Here is a 20,245-nt window from a genome sequence, read left to right as displayed (position 1 = left end):
GCTGGCATGGCACCCTGAGGGGAGTGCCATGTCGACTTACTCGTTTTGTTCTCACTAGCACATACAAGCTGGTAAGCAGTGTGTCTGTGCTGAGTGAGAGGTCTCCAGGGTGGCATAATACATGCTGCAGCCCTTAGAGACCTTCCTTGGCATCAGGGCCCTTGGTACTAGAAGTACCAGTTACAAGGGACTTATCTGGATGCCAGGGTCTGCCAATTGTGGATACAAAAGTACAGGTTAGGGAAAGAACACTGGTGCTGGGGCCTGGTTAGCAGGCCTCAGCACACTTTCAATTGTAAACATAGCATCAGCAAAGGCAAAAAGTCAGGGGGCAACCATGCCAAGGAGGCATTTCCTTACATTTGGTATCAAACTTCTCAGCACAATAAATGCACACTGATGCCAGTGTACATTTTATTGTAATATACACCCCAGAGGGCACCTTAGAGGTGCCCCCTGAAACCTTAACCAACTACCCGTGTAGGCTGACTGGTTTTAGCAGCCTGCCACACTCGAGACATGTTGCTGGCCACATGGGGAGAGTGCCTTTGTCACTCTGTGGCTAGTAACAAAGCCTGTACTGGGTGGAGATGCTTATCACCTCCCCCTTGCAGGACTGTAACACCTGGCGGTGAGCCTCAAAGGCTCACCCCCTTTGTTACAGCGCCCCAGGGCATTCCAGCTAGTGGAGTTGCCCGCCCCCTCCGGCCACGGCCCCACTTTTGGCGGCAAGGCCGGAGGAGATAATGAGAAAAAGAAGGAGGAGTCACTGGCCAGTCAGGACAGCCCCTAAGGCAACCTGAGCTGAAGTGACTCTGACTTATAGGAATCCTCCATCTTGCAGATGGAGAATCCCCCCAATAGGGATATGAATGTGACCCCCTCCCCTTGGGAGGAGGCACAAAGAGGGTGTAGCCACCCTCAGGGCTAGTAGCCATTGACTACTGCCCTCCCTGACCTAAACACACCCTTAAATTCTGTATTTAGGGGCTCCCCTGAACCTAGGAACTCAGATTCCTGCAACCTAAGAAGAAGAGGACTGCTGAGCTGAAAAACCCTGCAGAGAAGACGGAGACACCAACTGCTTTGGCCCCAGCCCTACCGGCCTGTCTCCCCCCCTTCTGAAGAAACTGCTCCAGCGACGCTTTCCCCAGGACCAGCGACCTCTGAATCCTCAGAGGACTGCCCTGCTCTAAAAGGACCAAGAAACTCCCGAGAACAGCGGCCCTGTTCACCAAAGATTGAAACTTTGTTTCCAAAGGAGCAACTTAAAGACAACTGCGTTTCCCGCCAGAAGCGTGAGACTTGCAACTCTGCACCCGACGCCCCCGGCTCGACTTGTGGAGAAACAACACTTCAGGGAGGACTCCCCGGCGACTACGAGACCATGAGTAACCAGAGTTGCCCCCCCTGAGCCCCCACAGCGACGCCTGCAGAGGGAATCCCGAGGCTCCCCCTGACCGCGACTGCCTGACTCCCAGATCCCGACGCCTGGAAAAGACTCTGCACCCGCAGCCCCCAGGACCTGAAAGATCGGAACTCCAGTGCAGGAGTGACCCCCAGGAGGCCCTCTCCCTTGCCCAGGTGGTGGCTACCCCGAGGAGCCCCCCCTTTGCCTGCCTGCATCGCTGAAGAGACCCCTTGGTCTCCCATTGATTCCAATTGAAAACCCGACGTGTGTTGGCACACTGCACCCGGCTGCCCCCGTGCTGCTGAGGGTGTACTTTCTGTGCTAACTTGTGTCCCCCCGGTGTCCTACAAAACCCCCCTGGTCTGCCCTCCGAAGACACGGGTACTTACCTGCTGGCAGACTGGAACCGGGGCACCCCCTTCTCCATTGAAGCCTATGCGTTTTGGGCACCACTTTGAACTCTACACCTGACCGGCCCTGAGCTGCTGGTGTGGTAACTTTGGGGTTGCTCTGAACCCCCAACAGTGGGCTACCTTGGACCCAAACTTGAACCCTGTAGGTGGTTTACTTACCTACAAAAACTAACAAATACTTACCTCCCCCAGGAACTGTTGAAAATTGCAGTGTGTCTAGTTTTAAAATAGCTATATGTGATTTATTTGAAAAGTATATATGCTATTGTGATTATTCAAAGTTCCTAAAGTACTTATCTGCAATACCTTTCATTTGAAGTATTACATGTAAAATTTGAACCTGTGGTTCTTAAAAATAAACTAAGAAAATATATTTTTCTATACAAAAACCTATTGGCCTGGAATTGTCTTTGAGTGTGTGTTCCTCATTTATTGCTTGGGTATGTACAACAAATGCTTAACACTACTCCTTTGATAAGCCTACTGCTCGACCACACTACCACTAAATAGAGCATTAGTATTATCTCTTTTTGCCACTATCTTACCTCTAAGGGGAACCCTTGGACGCTGTGCATACTATTCCTTACTTTGAAATAGTGCATACAGAGCCAACTTCCTACACAAGGGTAACAGGGTACCCTGTCTGCCACACTCAAGATTCACCGGTCTGATTTTGAGTCAGGCAAACCTCGACTCTTAGGCTGATGCCGTAAAATTTACTCATCAGTGTAAAACTTTCTCTGACAGCCCAAAAGAGTCTATTGGTACAGAAGTATGCTATTCAACCACCCACTCTATTTAAAGTGGATGGCGGGATCCCCTTTTTTACTGTTTGACCCCTCCAGGGGCACAACAGGCGTGTGCACCTGGTTTGTATGCCCGGCGCACTTTGATATTACAGATGGGATGGCAGACACTCATTCGCCCCCGTCTGTATTACTGATAGCGCTGGTGCACATGTAGTGCCGGGGGTATCGTAAGGGGGGGGGGGGCACCCTGATTTGCATGGGGGTTTGAAGACCACTGCCCCTTCCACCGGCTTAGTAATGTTCAATTCATAGTCTAATTTTCACGGAATTGAAACATTTTCCATTCTAGTTATTCACAAAGAGGCACTGTTATCACCCATTGAACTGATACTGCTAACAAGCATTAGCAATGCCAATAGGTCTAGCTTGTATGAGGTGCATGTCCAGAGAATGGTTCTTGTTTTGAATTACTGGGGAGAGAAAGTGTCACTCGAAGTGTAACATCTAACAGCAGAATATCACTCATATGCCAACTAAACCCAGAGAGATGTCACGCATAAGAAATAAGAAAACTTGACAGCTATGCGGAGTGCATCTTACTCCCCTCCATACAACCCAGAATTCTACAGCGAGGCTTATTCCGGGTTGAGGAGAGAGAGGACAGGTGTACACAAGGGTCCTCAGCAGACAAGAATTACAAACAAGAGGGCTTCCGAGCAGTGGCATAACAAAGGCCCCTGCAGCCACTGCAATGCTGGGGGGCACGCTCCAGGAATGACATCCAAGGGGACTTCCCAACAGGGGCATACGAAAGGACCCCGCAGCCGGCGTGGTTCAGGGGTGGGGCCCGAACTTGAGGGGGCCCACGCATCACAGTACCCAGGCCTGAGAGCTCCTAAATAAGTCTCTAGGGGGTCCCTCCATGTACTTTGCAGGGGGGTCTCAAGTTTCGTTACTCTACTGCTTCCCACCCACCAGTTGAGGCACAGGCTATTCAGAGAATGCCGCAGGACTGTGCACCTCCGCACCCCTCATCCCTCCAAGCACACACTCACATTTGTCACTCAACCTTCAGCTTTCAGATGAGAGGTATTCTGAGCCCCAGCCTAGACTACTCTGGTCACTTTAACTTCAAGAACCAAAAATGGGTATTTATGTGTAAGAGTAGTTTAGCTGCTTGAAGATCTTTCTGGGTTCACATGCGGTGCATTATCCCACCATGTAGTGGTTGGGTCAGGAATAATCTTTTTCTTCTGGTCAATGTCGACCATTTTGTGCCTTGTCCAGCCTTCTGTGACCTCAGATGCCTGCCCCGGAAGCCCCTTTGCATGGTCACCCAATTCAGATTATTTTTCCCCCTTTCCATTGGCTACTTTTATCCTTGTTGTGACGATTGTAAGGAAATGCCTCCTTCGCATGGTTACCCCCTGACTTTTTGCCTTTGCTGATGCTATGTTTTGAATTGAAAGTGTGCTGAGGCCTGCTAACCAGGCCCCAGCACCAGTGTTCTTTCCCTAACCTGTACTTTTGATTCCACAATTGGCACACCCTGGCACCCAGATAAGTCCCTTGTAACTGGTACCTCTGGTACCAAGGGCCCTGATGCCAGGGAAGGTCTCTAAGGGCTGCAGCATGTATTATGCCACCCTAGAGACCCCTCACCCAGCACAGACACACTGCTTACCAGCTTGTGTGTGCTAGTGAGAACAAAATGAGTAAGTCGACATGGCACTCCCCTCAGGGTGCCATGCCAGCCTCTCACTGCCTATGCAGTATAGGTAAGACACCCCTCTAGCAGGCCTTACAGCCCTAAGGCAGGGTGCACTATACCATAGGTGAGGGTACCAGTGCATGAGCACTGTGCCCCTACAGTGCCTAAGCAAAACCTTAGACATTGTAAGTGCAGGGTAGCCATAAGAGTATATGGTCTGGGAGTCTGTTGTACACGAACTCCACAGCACCATAATGGCTACACTGAAAACTGAGAAGTTTAGTATCAAACTTCTCAGCACAATAAATGCACACTGATGCCAGTGTACATTTTATTGTAAAATGCACCACAGAGGGCACCTTAGAGGTGCCCCCTGAAACTTAACCGACTATCTGTGTAGGCTGACTGGTTCCAGCAGCCTGCCACACTAGAGGCATGTTGCTGGCCCCATGGGGAGAGTGCCTTTGTCACTCTGAGGCCAGTAACAAAGCCTGCACTGGGTGGAGATGCTAACACCTCCCCCAGGCAGGAGCTGTAACACCTGGCGGTGAGCCTCAAAGGCTCACCCCTTTGTCACAGCACCGCAGGACACTCCAGCTAGTGGAGTTGCCCGCCCCCTTCGGCCCCGGCCCCCACTTTTGGCGGCAAGGCCGGAGAAAATAATGAGAATAACAAGGAGGAGTCACTGGCCAGTCAGGACAGCCCCTAAGGTGTCCTGAGCTGAGGTGACTCTAACTTTTAGAAATCCTCCATCTTGCAGATGGAGGATTCCCCCAATAGGATTAGGGATGTGACCCCCTCCCCTTGGGAGGAGGCACAAAGAGGGTGTACCCACCCTCAGGGCTAGTAGCCATTGGCTACTAACCCCCCAGACCTAAACACGCCCTTAAATTTAGTATTTAAGGGCTCTCCCTGAACCTAGAAACTAGATTCCTGCAACAACAAGAAGAAGGACTGCCTAGCTGAAAACCCCTGCAGAGGAAGACCAGAAGACAACTACTGCCTTTGCTCCAGAAACTCACCGGCCTGTCTCCTGCCTTCCAAAGAACTCTGCTCCAGCGACGCCTTCCAAAGGGACCAGCGACCTCTGAATCCTCTGAGGACTGCCCTGCTTCGACGACGACAAGAAACTCCCGAGGACAGCGGACCTGCTCCAAAAAGACTGCAACTTTATCCAAAGGAGCAGCTTTAAAGAACCCTGCAATCTCCCCGCAAGAAGCGTGAGACTTGCAACACTGCACCCGGCGACCCCGACTCGGCTGGTGGAGAACCAACACTTCAGGGAGGACCCCCGGACTACTCTACGACTGTGAGTACCAAAACCTGTCCCCCCTGAGCCCCCACAGCGCCGCCTGCAGAGGGAATCCCGAGGCTTCCCCTGACCGCGACTCTGTGAAACCTAAGTCCCGACGCCTGGAAAGGACCCTGCACCCGCAGCCCCCAGGACCTGAAGGACCGGACTTTCACTGCAGAAGTGACCCCCAGGAGTCCCTCTCCCTTGCCCAAGTGGAGGTTTCCCCGAGGAAGCCCCCCCTTGCCTGCCTGCAGCGCTGAAGAGATCCCTTGATCTCTCATTGACTTCCATTGCGAACCCGACGCTTGTTCTAACACTTCACCCGGCCGCCCCCGCGCCGCTGAGGGTGAAATTTCCGTGTGGGCTTGTGTCCCCCCCGGTGCCCTACAAAACCCCCCTGGTCTGCCCTCCGAAGACGCGGGTACTTACCTGCTGGCAGACTGGAACCGGGGCACCCCCTTCTCTCCATTGAAGCCTATGCGTTTTGGGCACCACTTTGAACTCTGCACCTGACCGGCCCTGAGCTGCTGGTGTGGTAACTTTGGGGTTGCTCTGAACCCCCAACGGTGGGCTACCTTGGACCAAGAACTGAACCCTGTAAGTGTCTTACTTACCTGGTAAAACTAACAAATACTTACCTCCCCCAGGAACTGTTTAAATTGCACTGTGTCCACTTTTAAAATAGCTATTTGTGAATAACTTGAAAAGTATACATGCAATTGAAATGATTCAAAGTTCCTAATGTACTTACCTGCAATACCTTTCAAACAAGATATTACATGTTAAATTTTAACCTGTGGTTCTTAAAATAAACTAAGAAAAGATATTTTTCTATAACAAAACCTATTGGCTGGATTTGTCTCTGAGTGTGTGTACCTCATTTATTGTCTATGTGTATGTACAACAAATGCTTAACACTACTCCTTGGATAAGCCTACTGCTCGACCACACTACCACAAAATAGAGCATTAGTATTATCTCTTTTTACCACTATTTTACCTCTAAGGGGAACCCTTGGACTCTGTGCATGCTATTCCTTACTTTGAAATAGCACATACAGAGCCAACTTCCTACAACAATCCTATATTTTTCTCACTCCTCTTTGATCCTTCCTTTTTATCGGCCTCCTCACTTCCGAGAAGGTAGGAGGGTCACATGTGAATCCAGAACATTTTTCAAGCTGCAAAACTACTCCTACCGGTGGAAAACCATTTCACTTTGCATCATGAGTCTTTTCTGGATTCACATGCTGTGCATTGATTTGGTAGTGGTACTGTCCCGCGCTGGGAGGCTGGCTTGAAAGTTGTTTGAGGATGCAGTTAGGTGCTTTAGCACTTTCTGTCTCACCTGTGCCCCTTGGATCTCCACCCAGTAATGCTTTGTGAAGGTGTGTGCGGAATACCGTGTGGCTGCCATCCGCTGTCTTTTATGGAGTCATTCTCTTTGACTGATAACCCGGCCCCTTTCTTCCTTGTAGAGTGCACTCCTGATCTTTGCGCTAGCAGTGCGCCCACTGTGGGTCTTGCAGGCAACCTGCTCGTAGAAGAGTTCCTCTTCTTTGCGTTCTGGTGATGTTGGAGGCACCAGCTGTACCTCCTGCTCCTTTTCCACTTGGGGCTTTCAACGCATGCCTCCCCTTGATCACCATTGCTTTTGGTGTAGGGTAGCTTTTGAGCCTGAATCCTTCAGCTCCGCCCGCTGCGCCTCTGTGTTAACTGGTGCTTCTTCAGTTCCTCCTTCAATGGTTTCTTTGACGTATCCTTCTCTGTTTCGGTGACCCTTTTGGTGTTGGGGTAGCTTTTGAGCCTGAATCCTTCAGCTCTGCCCGCTGCGCCTCTGTGTTAACTGGTGCTTCTTCAGTTCCTCCTTCAATGGTTTCTTTGACGTATCCTTCTCTGTTTCGGTGACCCTTTTGGTGTTGGGTAGCTTTTGAGCCTGAATCCTTCAGCTCCGCCCGCTGCGCCTCTGTGTTAACTGGTGCTTCTTCAGTTCCTCCTTCAATGGTTTCTTTGACGGATCCTTCTCTGTTTCGGTGACCCTTTTGGTGTTGGGGTAGCTTTTGAGCCTGAATCCTTCAGCTCCGCCCGCTGCGCCTCTTTGTTAACTGGTGCTTCTTCAGTTCCTCCTTCAATGGTTTCTTTGACGGATCCTTCTCTGTTTCGGTGACCCTTTTGGTGTCGGAGTCTTCTCCCTGTACCACCTTGGTGTCTTTGAAGTTCTCGTCTTTGCTGGAGAGGCCGTGGTCCTTTAACAATGTTAAATGTTTTACCCAGTGCCATGGCCTAATGTGCCCACTTCTGTCTCCCTCCTGTCTTTTTAGGTTTTTGAGTGGAATTTGCAGATGCATTGCTCCCCTGTGTCATGGTCTTTAGGTAGCAAAGATTGCATGGCTGTCTGTTTGCATGCATTTATGGTGCCACTTGAGGCAAAATCTAAAAGAGGTATCCAGATGCCCCATACCAGGTGTAAAGTCCTTCACCATCGTGGGCAATGCCCTTTCAACAGTTGTTTTTTCTCCGTGGAAAACCTTCCTCCATGTTTCACTGTAACCTCACGAAACACTCAGCTTTTGTTGAAAATCTTCTACGTTCTCACTCTGCTTTCATACCCAACAGCGGAAAAAAGAGGGAACCCAGCAAAGGAGCTTCCATTGTGGGCGTGTGACATCACAGAGGGAAGGGCATGGCACTAAATGGTTGGCACTACAAAGAAAGGGACTGCCAAGACAATTCTGGACCCAACTACTGTTTGGTGGAACAATGCACAGGCTGTCAGTCTTGAAAAATGCATGCTGCAAAACCTTAATTTATATGAAACAAAGCATGCCATGTCCAGCTCTGGATTTAGGAAGCCCTTCTCCAGGGTCCAGTAATTACAGTAGCTGTGGACATTCAGACTCTCTGCTACAGGGCTTCCTGGACATGGTACAGACCAGCTAAGGATGTACAAAAACATCAAGAGGTGGAACAGTGGGCAAAGGGATTCTCAGCAACTCAAGGTGAACAGGAGCAGGAGACATTCAACCACAGGGGAGGCTTTGCTACATACACGAATGAGTCTGCCCCAACCCACATGGACTCACTGACTCACACTAACCCAAGCATGCCTCCTTTCAGAGATGATTATGTCAGATGACTTTGAAATTGCCCCAACCCATCCACCTTTTACAGGAGAGTTTGCTCTCTGGCCCCGAGGAAAGACTGCACCTAAAGTGACTCAACCCCAACCCACCAAACCTTCAGAATTGGTGAAATGTCAGGCAGTTCTCCTAAAGGTGTCATTTTGAAAACTCATGAATGTGTGGGTGACGCTTTGCTATACCTTTGCTCATAGAAGACAAACTTTTTTCAGGTACAAAATCCAAAATATGACCTCAATGCCACATTGATTAGACATTTCTTGGTTTGGTTTGTGAAGTGCTAACAAGTGGGGACAAGAAAGGACAGCTCTTGGTAGGAGTGCCCAGTGTTATGCTCACCGGGCGGCCATCTTTGATCCAGCGGTGGACGGGGGCAGGTGTTCCAGCCAGGATGGTGCAAGGAAGCGAGACAGACTGACCGTGCAGGACACTGACCACTGGGGACCCCACAGCCACTTCAGGGCCAACTGCGGAAAAAGAACCAAAAGAAAAACACATAACATGTCTGAGACTGGGGGAAGGCGTAACAGAAGGCAACAACACAAGTTGTAAGTCTGAGGCTGAGAGGAGGTGTCTCAGAAGGTAACAACAAGAGACAGAAGTCTTTGGCTGAGAGAAGTCACAGACAGTAACAACATACGACACTTCTCTAAGGCCAAAAATAGGTGTCACAGAAGGTAGCAACATGAGACACTGCAGCGGAGAGGAGATGTCACAGATAATAATATGAGGGACATGTGTCTGGGGATGAGAGAAGGTGTCACTGATGGTAACAATTTGAGGGACATGTCTAGAGCTATGAGAAGCTTCTCAAGGTAACAATATGAGGGACATGTCTATGGCTGAGAGGAGGTGCCTCAGTAACAAGATGAGGGACACGTCTATGGCTGAGAGGAGGTGTCTCATAGTAACAAGATGAGGGACACGTCTATGGTTGAGAGGAGGTGTCTCATAGTAACAAGATGAGGGACACATCTAGGGCTGAGAAGTGGTGTCAGAGAAAGGTAACAACATGTAACACGTCTCAGTCTGAGAGAAGGTGTCACAGAAATTATCATAATGAGACACTGCAGCTGGTAGGAGATGTCACAGAAGATACAAAGAAGAGGGACAAGTCTAGGGCTGAGGGGAGGTGTCTCAAGGTAATAACACGAGGGACATGTCTATGGCTGACAAGAGGTGTCTCTAGGTAACAAGGTGACAGGTTTGGGGCTGAGAAGCGGTGTCTCAAGGTAACAACATGAGGGACATATCTAGGGCTGAGGAGAGGTGTCTCTAGGTAACAAGGTGACAGGTTTGGGGCTGAGAAGCGGTGTCTCAAGGTAACAACATGAGGGCCATGTCTAGGGCTGAGAAGCGGTGTCTTAAGGTAACAACATGAGGGATATGTCTAGGGCTGAGGAGAGGTGTCTCAAGGTAGCAACATGAGGGACATGTCTAGGGCTGAGAGAAGGTTTCTCAAGGTAACAACATGAGGGACATGTCTAGGGCTGAGGAGAGGTGTCTCAAGGTAGTAACATGAGGGACATGTCTAGGGCTGAGAGAAGGTTTCTCAAGGTAACAACATGAGGGACATGTCTAGGGCTGAGGAAAGGTGTCTCAAGGTAGTAACATGAGGGACATGTCTAGGGCTGAGAGAAGGTTTCTCAAGGTAACAACATGAGGGACATGTCTAGGGCTGAGGAAAGGTGTCTCAAGGTATCAAGGTGACACATGTCTAGGGCTGAGAAGAGGTTTCTCAAGGTAACAACATGAGACACATGTCTAGGGCTGAGAAGAGGTTTCTCAAGGTAGCAACATGACACATAGGGCTGAAAGGAGTCATACATACACCCGATTCAGACGGGAGACTCACGATTTTTAAAGGCAAAAATTGCTTTATTATAGCTTTCTCCTGGCTGTAATTACCCCCATTTCAACGCAAGTCGATGGAGACAATTAATTACCAGGATTTATTTTTGAAAACCTCCATCTTTCCCACTTCCAAATGTTGGCATGGGGGAGAAGGGTGATTACTGACACAGGGAGGTCAAGAGGGAGTGTTTAGAGGCCAGTGGTGTATTGCCCCAACTAACCATACAACACACATAAGGGTGCCCCTGGTCTAAGAGAGGCAGTCACAGGGGATGCTCTCAGGCAGAGATTCTCTTGACTGGGACAAGGTCCTTTGTTTAGAAGGAGAGCCCTTGCCCACCCTAGGTGGGATGCCTCATCATAGGGTACCTCCTCACACCAAAGGTTTGTGGTGTGGGCTACCACACCCCTGGCTGGGGAGGGGTACATGGAAAGTTCTTTCCAGAGTGGAGCACATGAGAGCCTGTATAGTGTGGATGAATGTGGCAGTGTGTAGTGGAGAAGTGCATAAAATGAAGAGGGGAATAATAAACCTTCAACCAATGATGCTGATGGTGTCAACATGTTTCAGCCAATACATAAAGCCTACAGTGAGGTTTGTGGCATTCTTCAGGACCAATTTATGTCATCACTCTGCAGGGAGAATGTGCAACAAAGTGCATAAACACTGGTCAGGAGATGGATGGATCCTGGGAGATACCTCAGGCAGCTTTGCATAAAGTCTACCGCACTGAGCCAGTTTGAACCTGTTGACTGTAATTATAGAAGAAATCATAGGCTAGAGCTCTGGCACTGGATAGCCAGAATGTTTCATTTTTGCAACAGCAGGGTGATGATGCTCTGCTAGAGAGCCAGTAGGTAAAAAGGAGGTGTTTTTTGTTGTTCCATTTACAACTCAAAGTTTGTTTTATGAGCGATTTGGCGTAGATAATCCCAATAAGCACAGCAGCTCTCCCTAGTTTGGCAGGTAGCCTCATTGACTGGTTTTAAACTATTAGCTTTTTTGGCACTTAACAGCTTTGAGTTAGACCTCTTGCAGTGGGTGCTGCCTTTGTTGACCAATGGCAGACCACCACTGGCATTCAAAATGGCGGCTAATGTTTCAGCCTGTCTGCCCCCACTGTACAAACACTGGTTGATGGCTTTGGTGCTTGACTTGACCTTTGTTTCTTCTTTTTGGGTCCAGGATGTCGAGTGCGGAGCTAATGTCGAGGTAGACATAGTTAAGTGGGGCTTCAGTACCTGTGGCATTAAATAAGGTCTTTAGACTACTGTATCTGTAGCCTTCAATCACTCAATCAATCAATCAATCTGGATTTATAAAGCACGGCTAATCACCCAAAAGGATATATAGGTGCTCGCAGGTCCCGGAGGCTCATTCTAACAGCCACGTTTAGAGGGCCCTTTGGAAGAAAGCAGTAAAAAGTTGGAAAAGGGAAGAAGTGGGCACCAAAAAACAGGGGGAAAAGCAAGGAGAAAGCAGTCAGAACAAGGGAAAAGCAAGGAGAAGGCACACAAAAAACGGGGGGAAAGCAAGGCGAAGACAGGAGCAAGAGCGATGCAGCAGTGCGGGGAGAGCTGGGTTGGGGCCTTGAGCTGGGTAAGCGATGTGAAAAGTGCCTGGGCGGACTCAGGTGATCCACAATTAACAATGGTTCTGCAAGAGGAGAATTACTTTAGCTGTTTTAAGTGTGTGAAGGCCCCTTCAAAGGCTGACCAGCTTCCCTCCTTTGACCTGAGTCATGATTGGCCCATTGGTGTAGATGCTGGTTTTAAGCTTTCAGTGGGGGCTGAAAATGAGGGCAACATTAACCTTATGTTGGCCCTAGGTTTCTGAAAACTTGCAGGCGATAAGTGTTTTTTAGAAAGGTTGCTGCCATATATGTGGATAGTTCTTGAAGAACAGGAATTCATCCTTGGTTATTCCCCTCTTCAGGCTTGCAAATGATGAGTCCGCAATGGGGCATCTGGGCACACTCTGGACCTAATTCACAAAGGTAAACCTACACTTCTATGTAGTTTACAACTGTTTGCTATTCACAAAAGTCTTTTACTCACAGTATCTTTATGACTGCAGAGTCTCTGCACATAAAAAGATAGGATGGTCCTATTTTTTTATGTGCGGAGCCTCCACAGTTGTTTAGATACTACTAATAAATACCTTTGTGAATTGCAATCAATCGTAAACTTACACAAAGTGTAAGCTTACCTTTGTGAATATGGACCTCTTATTGTGGTGTTTATTAGCCTTGCTCTTATTTTATCCGACGTAAAGGCCTCGTATAGAGTCTGGTGGACATGTACTCCATCACCAATGCAACAAACTCCCCCACACTCTACATCAAGCCCATAGTCCTTGAAGGGGAGATGGTGGAGAGGTCTCTGGACCTGGACCTTGAAGTCTGAGACAAACAAGGGGGATGTTGAGAAAGAGAAATTGTACAAAGAAAGCTTGAAAGATGGAAGGAAAGAAGTGAGATGGACACATTGAATTAAGGAGCCAAGAAGCACACATCTCATGAGACAGCCAGTAGCACTGCATCAGAGTACAAGGCACTCACCCAGGCCGGTGACCGTGAGCCGCACCTCTGCACGAATCTTCCCAAATGTGTTTTCGGCTTCACAGACGTATACGCCCTGGTCTTCCAGCATCACACCTGGGGGAAGAGAGACAAAGTGACACACTTATGTACATGGGGGACGTACTCACCTTGTTACTTGGGGGATTCATTACAGGTGGAGCCTCTCTCTTCTCCATCCAATGGCACTCACAGTCACAGACTGAGCACCCCCCTCAGAAGGCAGGCACATGTTTATAGGTGGAACTCTTCTTAGATGTGCACACATTTAAAGGTGGAGCCCCTCTTGGATGGCATCTACATTTACATGTCAAGCCCCCATTACATGGCACACACGTATTTACATAACAAGCCCCCTTAGATAGTACATTTACAGGCAGGACCCCCTTTATATACCACGTAAACATTTACAGGCGAAGCCTCCTTTGATGGCACACATATATACAGATGCAGCCTGCCTCAGATGGCACACACCTTTAGAGGCAGAGTCCTTTAGATGGCACACACCTTTAAAGGCAGAGTCCTTTAGATGACACACACCTTTACAGGCAGAGTCCTTTAGATGGCACAAACCTTTACAGGGAGAGTCCTTTAGATGGCACACACCTTTACAGGCAGAGACCTTCAGAAGGCACACACCTTTACAGGCAGAGTCCTTTAGATGGCACACACCTTTACAGGCAGAGTCCTTTAGATGGCACACACCTTTACAGGCAGAGTCCTTTAGACGGCACACACCTTTACAGGCAGAGTCCTTCAGATGGCACACACCTTTACAGGCAGAGTCCTTTAGACGGCACACACCTTTACAGGCAGAGTCCTTCAGATGGCACACACCTTTACAGGCAGAGTCCTTTAGATGGCACACACCTTTAGAGGCAGAGTCCTTTAGACGGCACACACCTTTACAGACAGGGGGGGTCATTCCGACCCCGGCGGGCGGCAGAAGCCGCCCGCCTGGCGGGAACCGCCAGAAGACCGTACCGCGGTCAAATGACCGCGGCGGTCATTCTGACTTTCCCGCTGGGCCGGCGGCGACCGCCAGAAGGCCGCCCGCCGGCCCAGCGGGAAAGCCCCTTCAACAATGAAGCCGGCTCCGAATGGAGCCGGCGGAGTTGAAGGGGTGCGACGGGTGCAGTGGCACCCGTCGCGATTTTCAGTGTCTGCTAGGCAGACACTGAAAATCATTATGGGGCCCTGTTAGGGGGCCCCTGCACTGCCCATGCCTGTGGCATGGGCAGTGCCGGGGCCCCCTGGGGCCCCACGACGCCCGTTCCCGCCATCCTGTTCCTGGCGGTTTTTACCGCCAGGACCAGGATGGCGGGAAGGGGGTCGGAATCCCCATGGCGGTGCTGTGAGCAGCGCCGCCATGGAGGATTCTTTGGGGCAGGGGTAAACCGGTGGGAAACCGCTGGTTGCCCTTTTCTGACCGCGGCGGTAAGAATTGCCCCTGAAGCACCGCCAGCCTGTTGGCGGTGCTTCCTCCGTCCCCGGCCCTGGTGGTCCATGACCGCCAGGGTTGGAATGACCCCCAGAGTCCTTTAGATGGCACACACCTTTACAGGCAGAGTCCCTTAGATAGCACACACCTTTACAGGCAGAGTCCTTTAGATGGCACACACCTTTACAGGCAGAGTCCTTTAGATGACACACACCTTTACAGGCAGAGCCCTTTTAGATGCCACATTTAAAGCTGGACTTCCAACAGATGGTAGATTTACAGGTGGTTCAGCCCCTCCCCTTAGATAACACATATATTTACATGAAAAGTCCCCTTAGATTGCACATACAAATTTACTGGTGCAGCCCCCTTTATGTGGTGTACATTTAAATGTGGAGCCCCCTCCCTCCTGGATACATGCTCAGATGGGGCTCCCTTAGAAGACGCACACAGTTACAGGTGTAACCCACTTTAGGTGGCACATTTAAAGGTGCAGCCCCCCCTTAGATGGCACGTTGACATGCAGAGCCCCCAAGATGGCACACACATTTAGAGGCAAAGAACCCTTGGGTGGCACACATATGTAGAGGTGAAGCTCACTTAGATGACTAACTTACAAGCAATGCTCCTTTTAAATTGCACACATATTTACAGTCAGAGCCCCCTTAGATGCCACATTTTCAAGCTGAGCCTCTTCAGGTGGCACACAAATGTACAAGTGGAGCCACCCTTATATGGCACACATATGTGTAGTCAGAGCCCCCTTAAATCACATTTTAAGGCAGAGCCCCCTCAGATGGCACATACATGTACAAGTGCCCCCCCCTTAGATGGCACACATATGTGTAGTCAGATCCCCTTAGATGTACATTTAAATGCAGAGCCCCCTCAGAGGGCACACACACATGTACAAGTGGAGCCCATCCTTGAATGACACACATGTGTACAGGCAGAGCCCTCTTGGATGCCACGCTTACAGGCAGTGCCCCCTCAGATGACACACACATGTACAAGTGGAGCCTGCCTTATATGACACACATATGTATTGTCAGGGCCCCATTAGATGACACACTTACAGGCAGTGCCCCCTCAGATGACACACACATGTACAGGTGCAGCCCATGCTTGGATGGCATACACATGTACAAGTGCAGCCCATCCTTGGATGGCACACACATGTACAGGTGCAGCCCATCCTCAGATGACACACACATGTACAGGTGCAGCCCATCTGTGGATGGCACACACACATGTACAGGTACAGCCCATGTTTGGATGGCACACACATGTATTGGTGGAGCCCACGCTTGGATGGCACACACATGTACAGGTGCAGTCCATCCTCAGATGGCACACACATGTACAGGTGCAGCCCATCTGTGGATGGCACACACACATGTACAGGTACAGCCCATGCTTGGATGGCACACACATGTACAGGTGCAGCCCATCCTTGGATGGCACACACATGTACAGGTGCAACCCATCCTTGGATGGCACACACATGTACAGGTGGAGCCCATCCTTGGATGGCACACGCATTGACAAGAAGCACCTCCTCTTACCTTCCATTGAGAGGTGTCCCACCTCCAGCTGGTGTGCTCCCCCTTGAGACCAGATCGGTGCTCCATCCGCCCTGGCCCAGGTGATCTTCAGGGGGGGGATCCCCTCAGCCCAGCAGAGAAGAGTCACGCCATCCCCGACTGCCACAGAGATGTCCGTGGGGGAATTTGTGAACTGGGGGGGTGCTGGTGGGAGAAGCAGAGAGAGAGAGAGGTATCTTCAGCAAAATGTGTGAAATCCTCTGTGGAGGGAGATTATATAAGGTTTATATGTTGTATCTAGCACTACACGTCTGCAGTATCCAGGCGCTATGGCAGCCTAACTCAGCTTCCTACTGTGGGATACACATCAAATGTAACATGTTACGAGGGTGCAATTTACCAAGGTGATGTAATTCATGGTGGGAACACCTTGGGTAGACCCTCAAAAGTGTTCGGGCAATGAGAACATATCATCTGTATTTTGTGGGTCCCTTAGTTTCTTCAACTCAAGTCCTTGTGCTCAACAGTAACATTTTTAATTGTTCCGCCAATACAGAGAGGGGTTCATAAAAAATACACAAATGCAACTAAAAATGTCATCACCCTTTATAACCAGATTTGTCACTTATTTGGTGCTTAAACAGAATGTGGATTTTGGGTGCTTGCTGTGTTTAGTAGGCAGCTGCTACCCGCTAAATCTAAAAAATGATGTATAATTTGTGAGAGGACTATGGGTATTCATGGCATGCATGTTCCCCTTCAGCTGAAGTGATCTGCTTGGGCACAGCTACAGAAAACCACTAACAAGCAGAGAGGGAATTAACAGTTTTGTAAGAAAATAGGCTTTTCACAGGTTTCCCCTAACTTTTTGCTCCATTTTGGACCACTAGCTGCTGGTTGGCGACATTGAGAGTGCGGCGAGGTCTGCTGTCCAGACATCAGTGCTCGTGTTCTTGCCCTTTTCAAAAGTTTATGTTGAATTGGATAACCCCAATTGACATGGGCTGATGTAAGCTCCTAGTATATCGTACCCAGGTACCAAGGGCATGTGAGGATGGCACCCCACAGCACTGGTTGTGGTACTCCGTGTGTGACAAAGTGAAAACACAACTTACAGCTGCCATTCCAGACTGAAACAGCTGTGCATGCACTGCACACATGACTTTGCCATTACCACTAATGTCAAAGTCACCTAAAGTCCCTTAACCGTATTTGTAAGTCTCTTCTAAGGCTGGCCTATGTAGCCCTACGGCAAGGAGCTGTATAATAGACATATATTTTTGACATGTCTATGCAGCAAAGCCCTAAACTGTCGGTGTTTGCTGAGGATGGTTGAGTAGCCTTATAAAGTAATTGCAGAGTTAACGACTGGCACTCCAATGCATCTAACTTCTAACAGAGGCTACCTAACCCTATCATGTAAGGTATCAAATTAAAGGGGGCATCAAATGCAACTCAGTGGTGCACTCTACATGTATGCCCACTTTAATGCTGGCCACGTTTGTGAAAGTAGCCATACTTTGCCCCATCTTCTCCAGTGACTTCACAGGGTCAGAGGCACTGACACAGGTTTCTGCACACGTCTCCCGAGGCTGAGAAAAAAGGCTGTTGTTGCACTGGAGGTGCGACTCCCACCCGCAGGATGGGCTGCAAAGGGTGTTAGCCCAAAAGGCAGGCATCAAAATGCAATGCCACCTTTGAAGGGCCGCTGTGACAACATTCCCGAGCAGGAAGCCCTTTATTTCCCCGATACAGGGTAGAGCCACGGCTAAAGAAGGAAAAAAATAATTTAAACCAGTTTTCCATGTGAGTGCTGCCCATGGTAGCCACACCCCCAGGAGTGGGATATCAAGGTCCTCACACTCGAGGAAGACCTCAGCCATGTTGGTTGTGGTGTGCAAAGTGCAATCTGGGATAGCCAGATGCCACACATCATGGGAACTGTGTCACCAGGTAGGAGGGGACCTACTAGCCCATTGGCTAGTGACCACATTGTCCCCTCAGGGTGCTTTACTGAGATGTAACGGGCACCCTTGGCCCCCTAGAAGTCAGTACTGGCTGGATTCGGACCAAGGACAAGAAGAAGATTACCCTGTACCTTTTAGTAGTGCATGAAGAGAGGTGCGGAGCCAGAGCAACTGACCCTGCTGCACACTGGGCTAGTGGGGTTTGGACCCTGTTTTTAAGTCTGGCCCGGAGGAACGTTGATTTCCCACCCCAATCCACTGCAGAGGCTCAAAGGATCAGTTGGGTGGTCTCCTGGTGCCCGCTCCAGGGATACAAGAATGGAAACACTCCAAACCGAAAGAGTGGTAGCCACTGTGGACGTTTCCTTGCTACCAGTCGCTGGGTGCACCACCAAAGATATCTGAGATAGCTCAAGTCTGCACCTGAGTTTGCTGGACCCGGGAGAGCTGTTCGAGACCAGATTCATTGGGCAATATAAACACTAGCAGCCACCAAAGGTTTGCACCGGAGCCACTGTGTTGCGAGAACTGAAGGTCTGCATCAGTAGACCTTTAAACCCTGCCCAGAAGACTTCATGGGACCCTAGGATCCATAGTCGGAGTCACCCCCATGCACCAGTGGACTGAGGACTCGACCAGACTACACCCCTGTAGACAGAACAGCTTCAGGAGCATCTATTGAGCACCTTTAAGCCTGTAAAGTTTAGAACTTGCTTCTACGACACTCGGGGTGCCAGGTAAGTGTCCAAATTTTTCATTCTAGAGTCCATGACCGTTATACTGGTGGATTTGGTTGCCCAACTCGGGTCAGAGTTGCCAAACTCAGTGTAACAAAAGTTTTCCAAAGTTTGCAAAGTTTTGACTTGCCAAGGCTTGTTTGCACTTGATGTTAATATTTTTAAATGCTTTACAAATTCATATCTCCAGAACCCTACTGTGGATTTTAGTCATCAAAGAATATGTAGTAAGTATTTTTTTATTAATTGTTGTGTCTCTTTCTTCTTTGCTGACTTTCTCTTTTCGTTGTTTGGTGTTGTTAAATGTTTATAAATTGTTCCTTTGCTAAGCCTTGCTGATCTGTGCCATAGCTACCAAAGGGTTGAGCTGAGGGTAGAGCAAATAACTCTGTCTGGACCCAAGGCGATACATGTGAGTGTACTGCACGACAAGCCCCCAACATTGCCATACAGTACACCCATTTTCTTGCATTGGTGCCTGGGCGGTGGGATCCAGAACCTCGTGTTTGGCTGCAATAACATTTAATAGGTTGTTACTAACAGAAAGAGCACACTGTTCTAGAGCCGAGCAAACTGCTTCTAGAGATTGACGATCAATCTCTAGGTACTGGGCACACATGTTTTCAAGGCCAAGGAGAGGTTGACCAGCAGTTCTTTTTGAGGAAGCATAAGATACTTTTGCAACTTTAAAGATGGAGAACAGGGTGGATGGCCTGGCTAACCTGTCCAAACTTAAAATCAGTGATCTGAGAAGTATGTGCAGGAGGAGAGGAAATACCCTAAACCCATCTACCAAGAAGGAGGAGTGGGAGAAAGCTCTCACAGCCTGGGAGGAGGAAGACAAGTCCATACTCAAGCTCATTTGGCAGAGGAAGTCTCCCCAGAGAGTGGTGATGAGGAGGAACTGGGTGACAATCCTTTTGAACCTAATGGGGAGAACAACGGCGTGGGCAAGGGCAAGGGCACGACATGGGTCTTTGATTGGGAGTGAGAGGAGCTTTACCCCAACAGAGACCCAAGGACTTGGATATTCAGCTCATGCTTCTGGAGCTTGAAAATAAAATAAATGGAGATTCAGGAGAAAATGTTGGCCCTTGACCAGGGAGGAGCCAGGCTGGGGTTAAAGCCCCAGCGTACGGGTGGCAGTGCTGATTCAGAGGTGCACACAGGTGATACAGATACTCCCAGGTTGCCCAAAGGCATAGTTCATTGCAGGTGATGACATTGACAAGTGGTTGGCATCCTATGAGAGGGCTCTCAGGATGAGGAGGGCGGGTGTACAACACTGGGGAGCCTTGTTGTGGGAATTGCTACATACAGTAGGGGGGAACAGATTGCTGACACCCGAGGATGAGGTAGCAGAATCCTACCCCCACATGAGACAGGCACTCATTGAGTGTTTTGGT

At 49.4% G+C, this 20,245-nt stretch overlaps 1 protein-coding gene across 2 annotated transcripts in view; it reads right to left on the bottom strand.

Moving 5' to 3' along the window:
- The window catches only part of HMCN2 (hemicentin 2), an 816,728-nt gene that overhangs the window by 595,813 nt on the left and 200,670 nt on the right, over positions 1-20,245 (bottom strand). For both annotated transcript variants that reach the window (XM_069237054.1, XM_069237056.1), the window contains exons 16-18: positions 16,157-16,339; positions 13,133-13,228; positions 9,057-9,184 (exon numbers count right to left, since the gene is read on the bottom strand). In XM_069237054.1, the coding sequence (XP_069093155.1) occupies positions 9,057-9,184; positions 13,133-13,228; positions 16,157-16,339 (407 nt within the window). The remainder of the gene's footprint in view (positions 1-9,056; positions 9,185-13,132; positions 13,229-16,156; positions 16,340-20,245) is intronic.

This window comes from Pleurodeles waltl, chromosome 6 (assembly GCF_031143425.1).
Source record: "Pleurodeles waltl isolate 20211129_DDA chromosome 6, aPleWal1.hap1.20221129, whole genome shotgun sequence".
In the NCBI taxonomy this organism is placed as follows: Eukaryota; Metazoa; Chordata; class Amphibia; order Caudata; family Salamandridae; genus Pleurodeles; species Pleurodeles waltl.
This window is presented reverse-complemented; position numbering and strand designations above follow the sequence as displayed.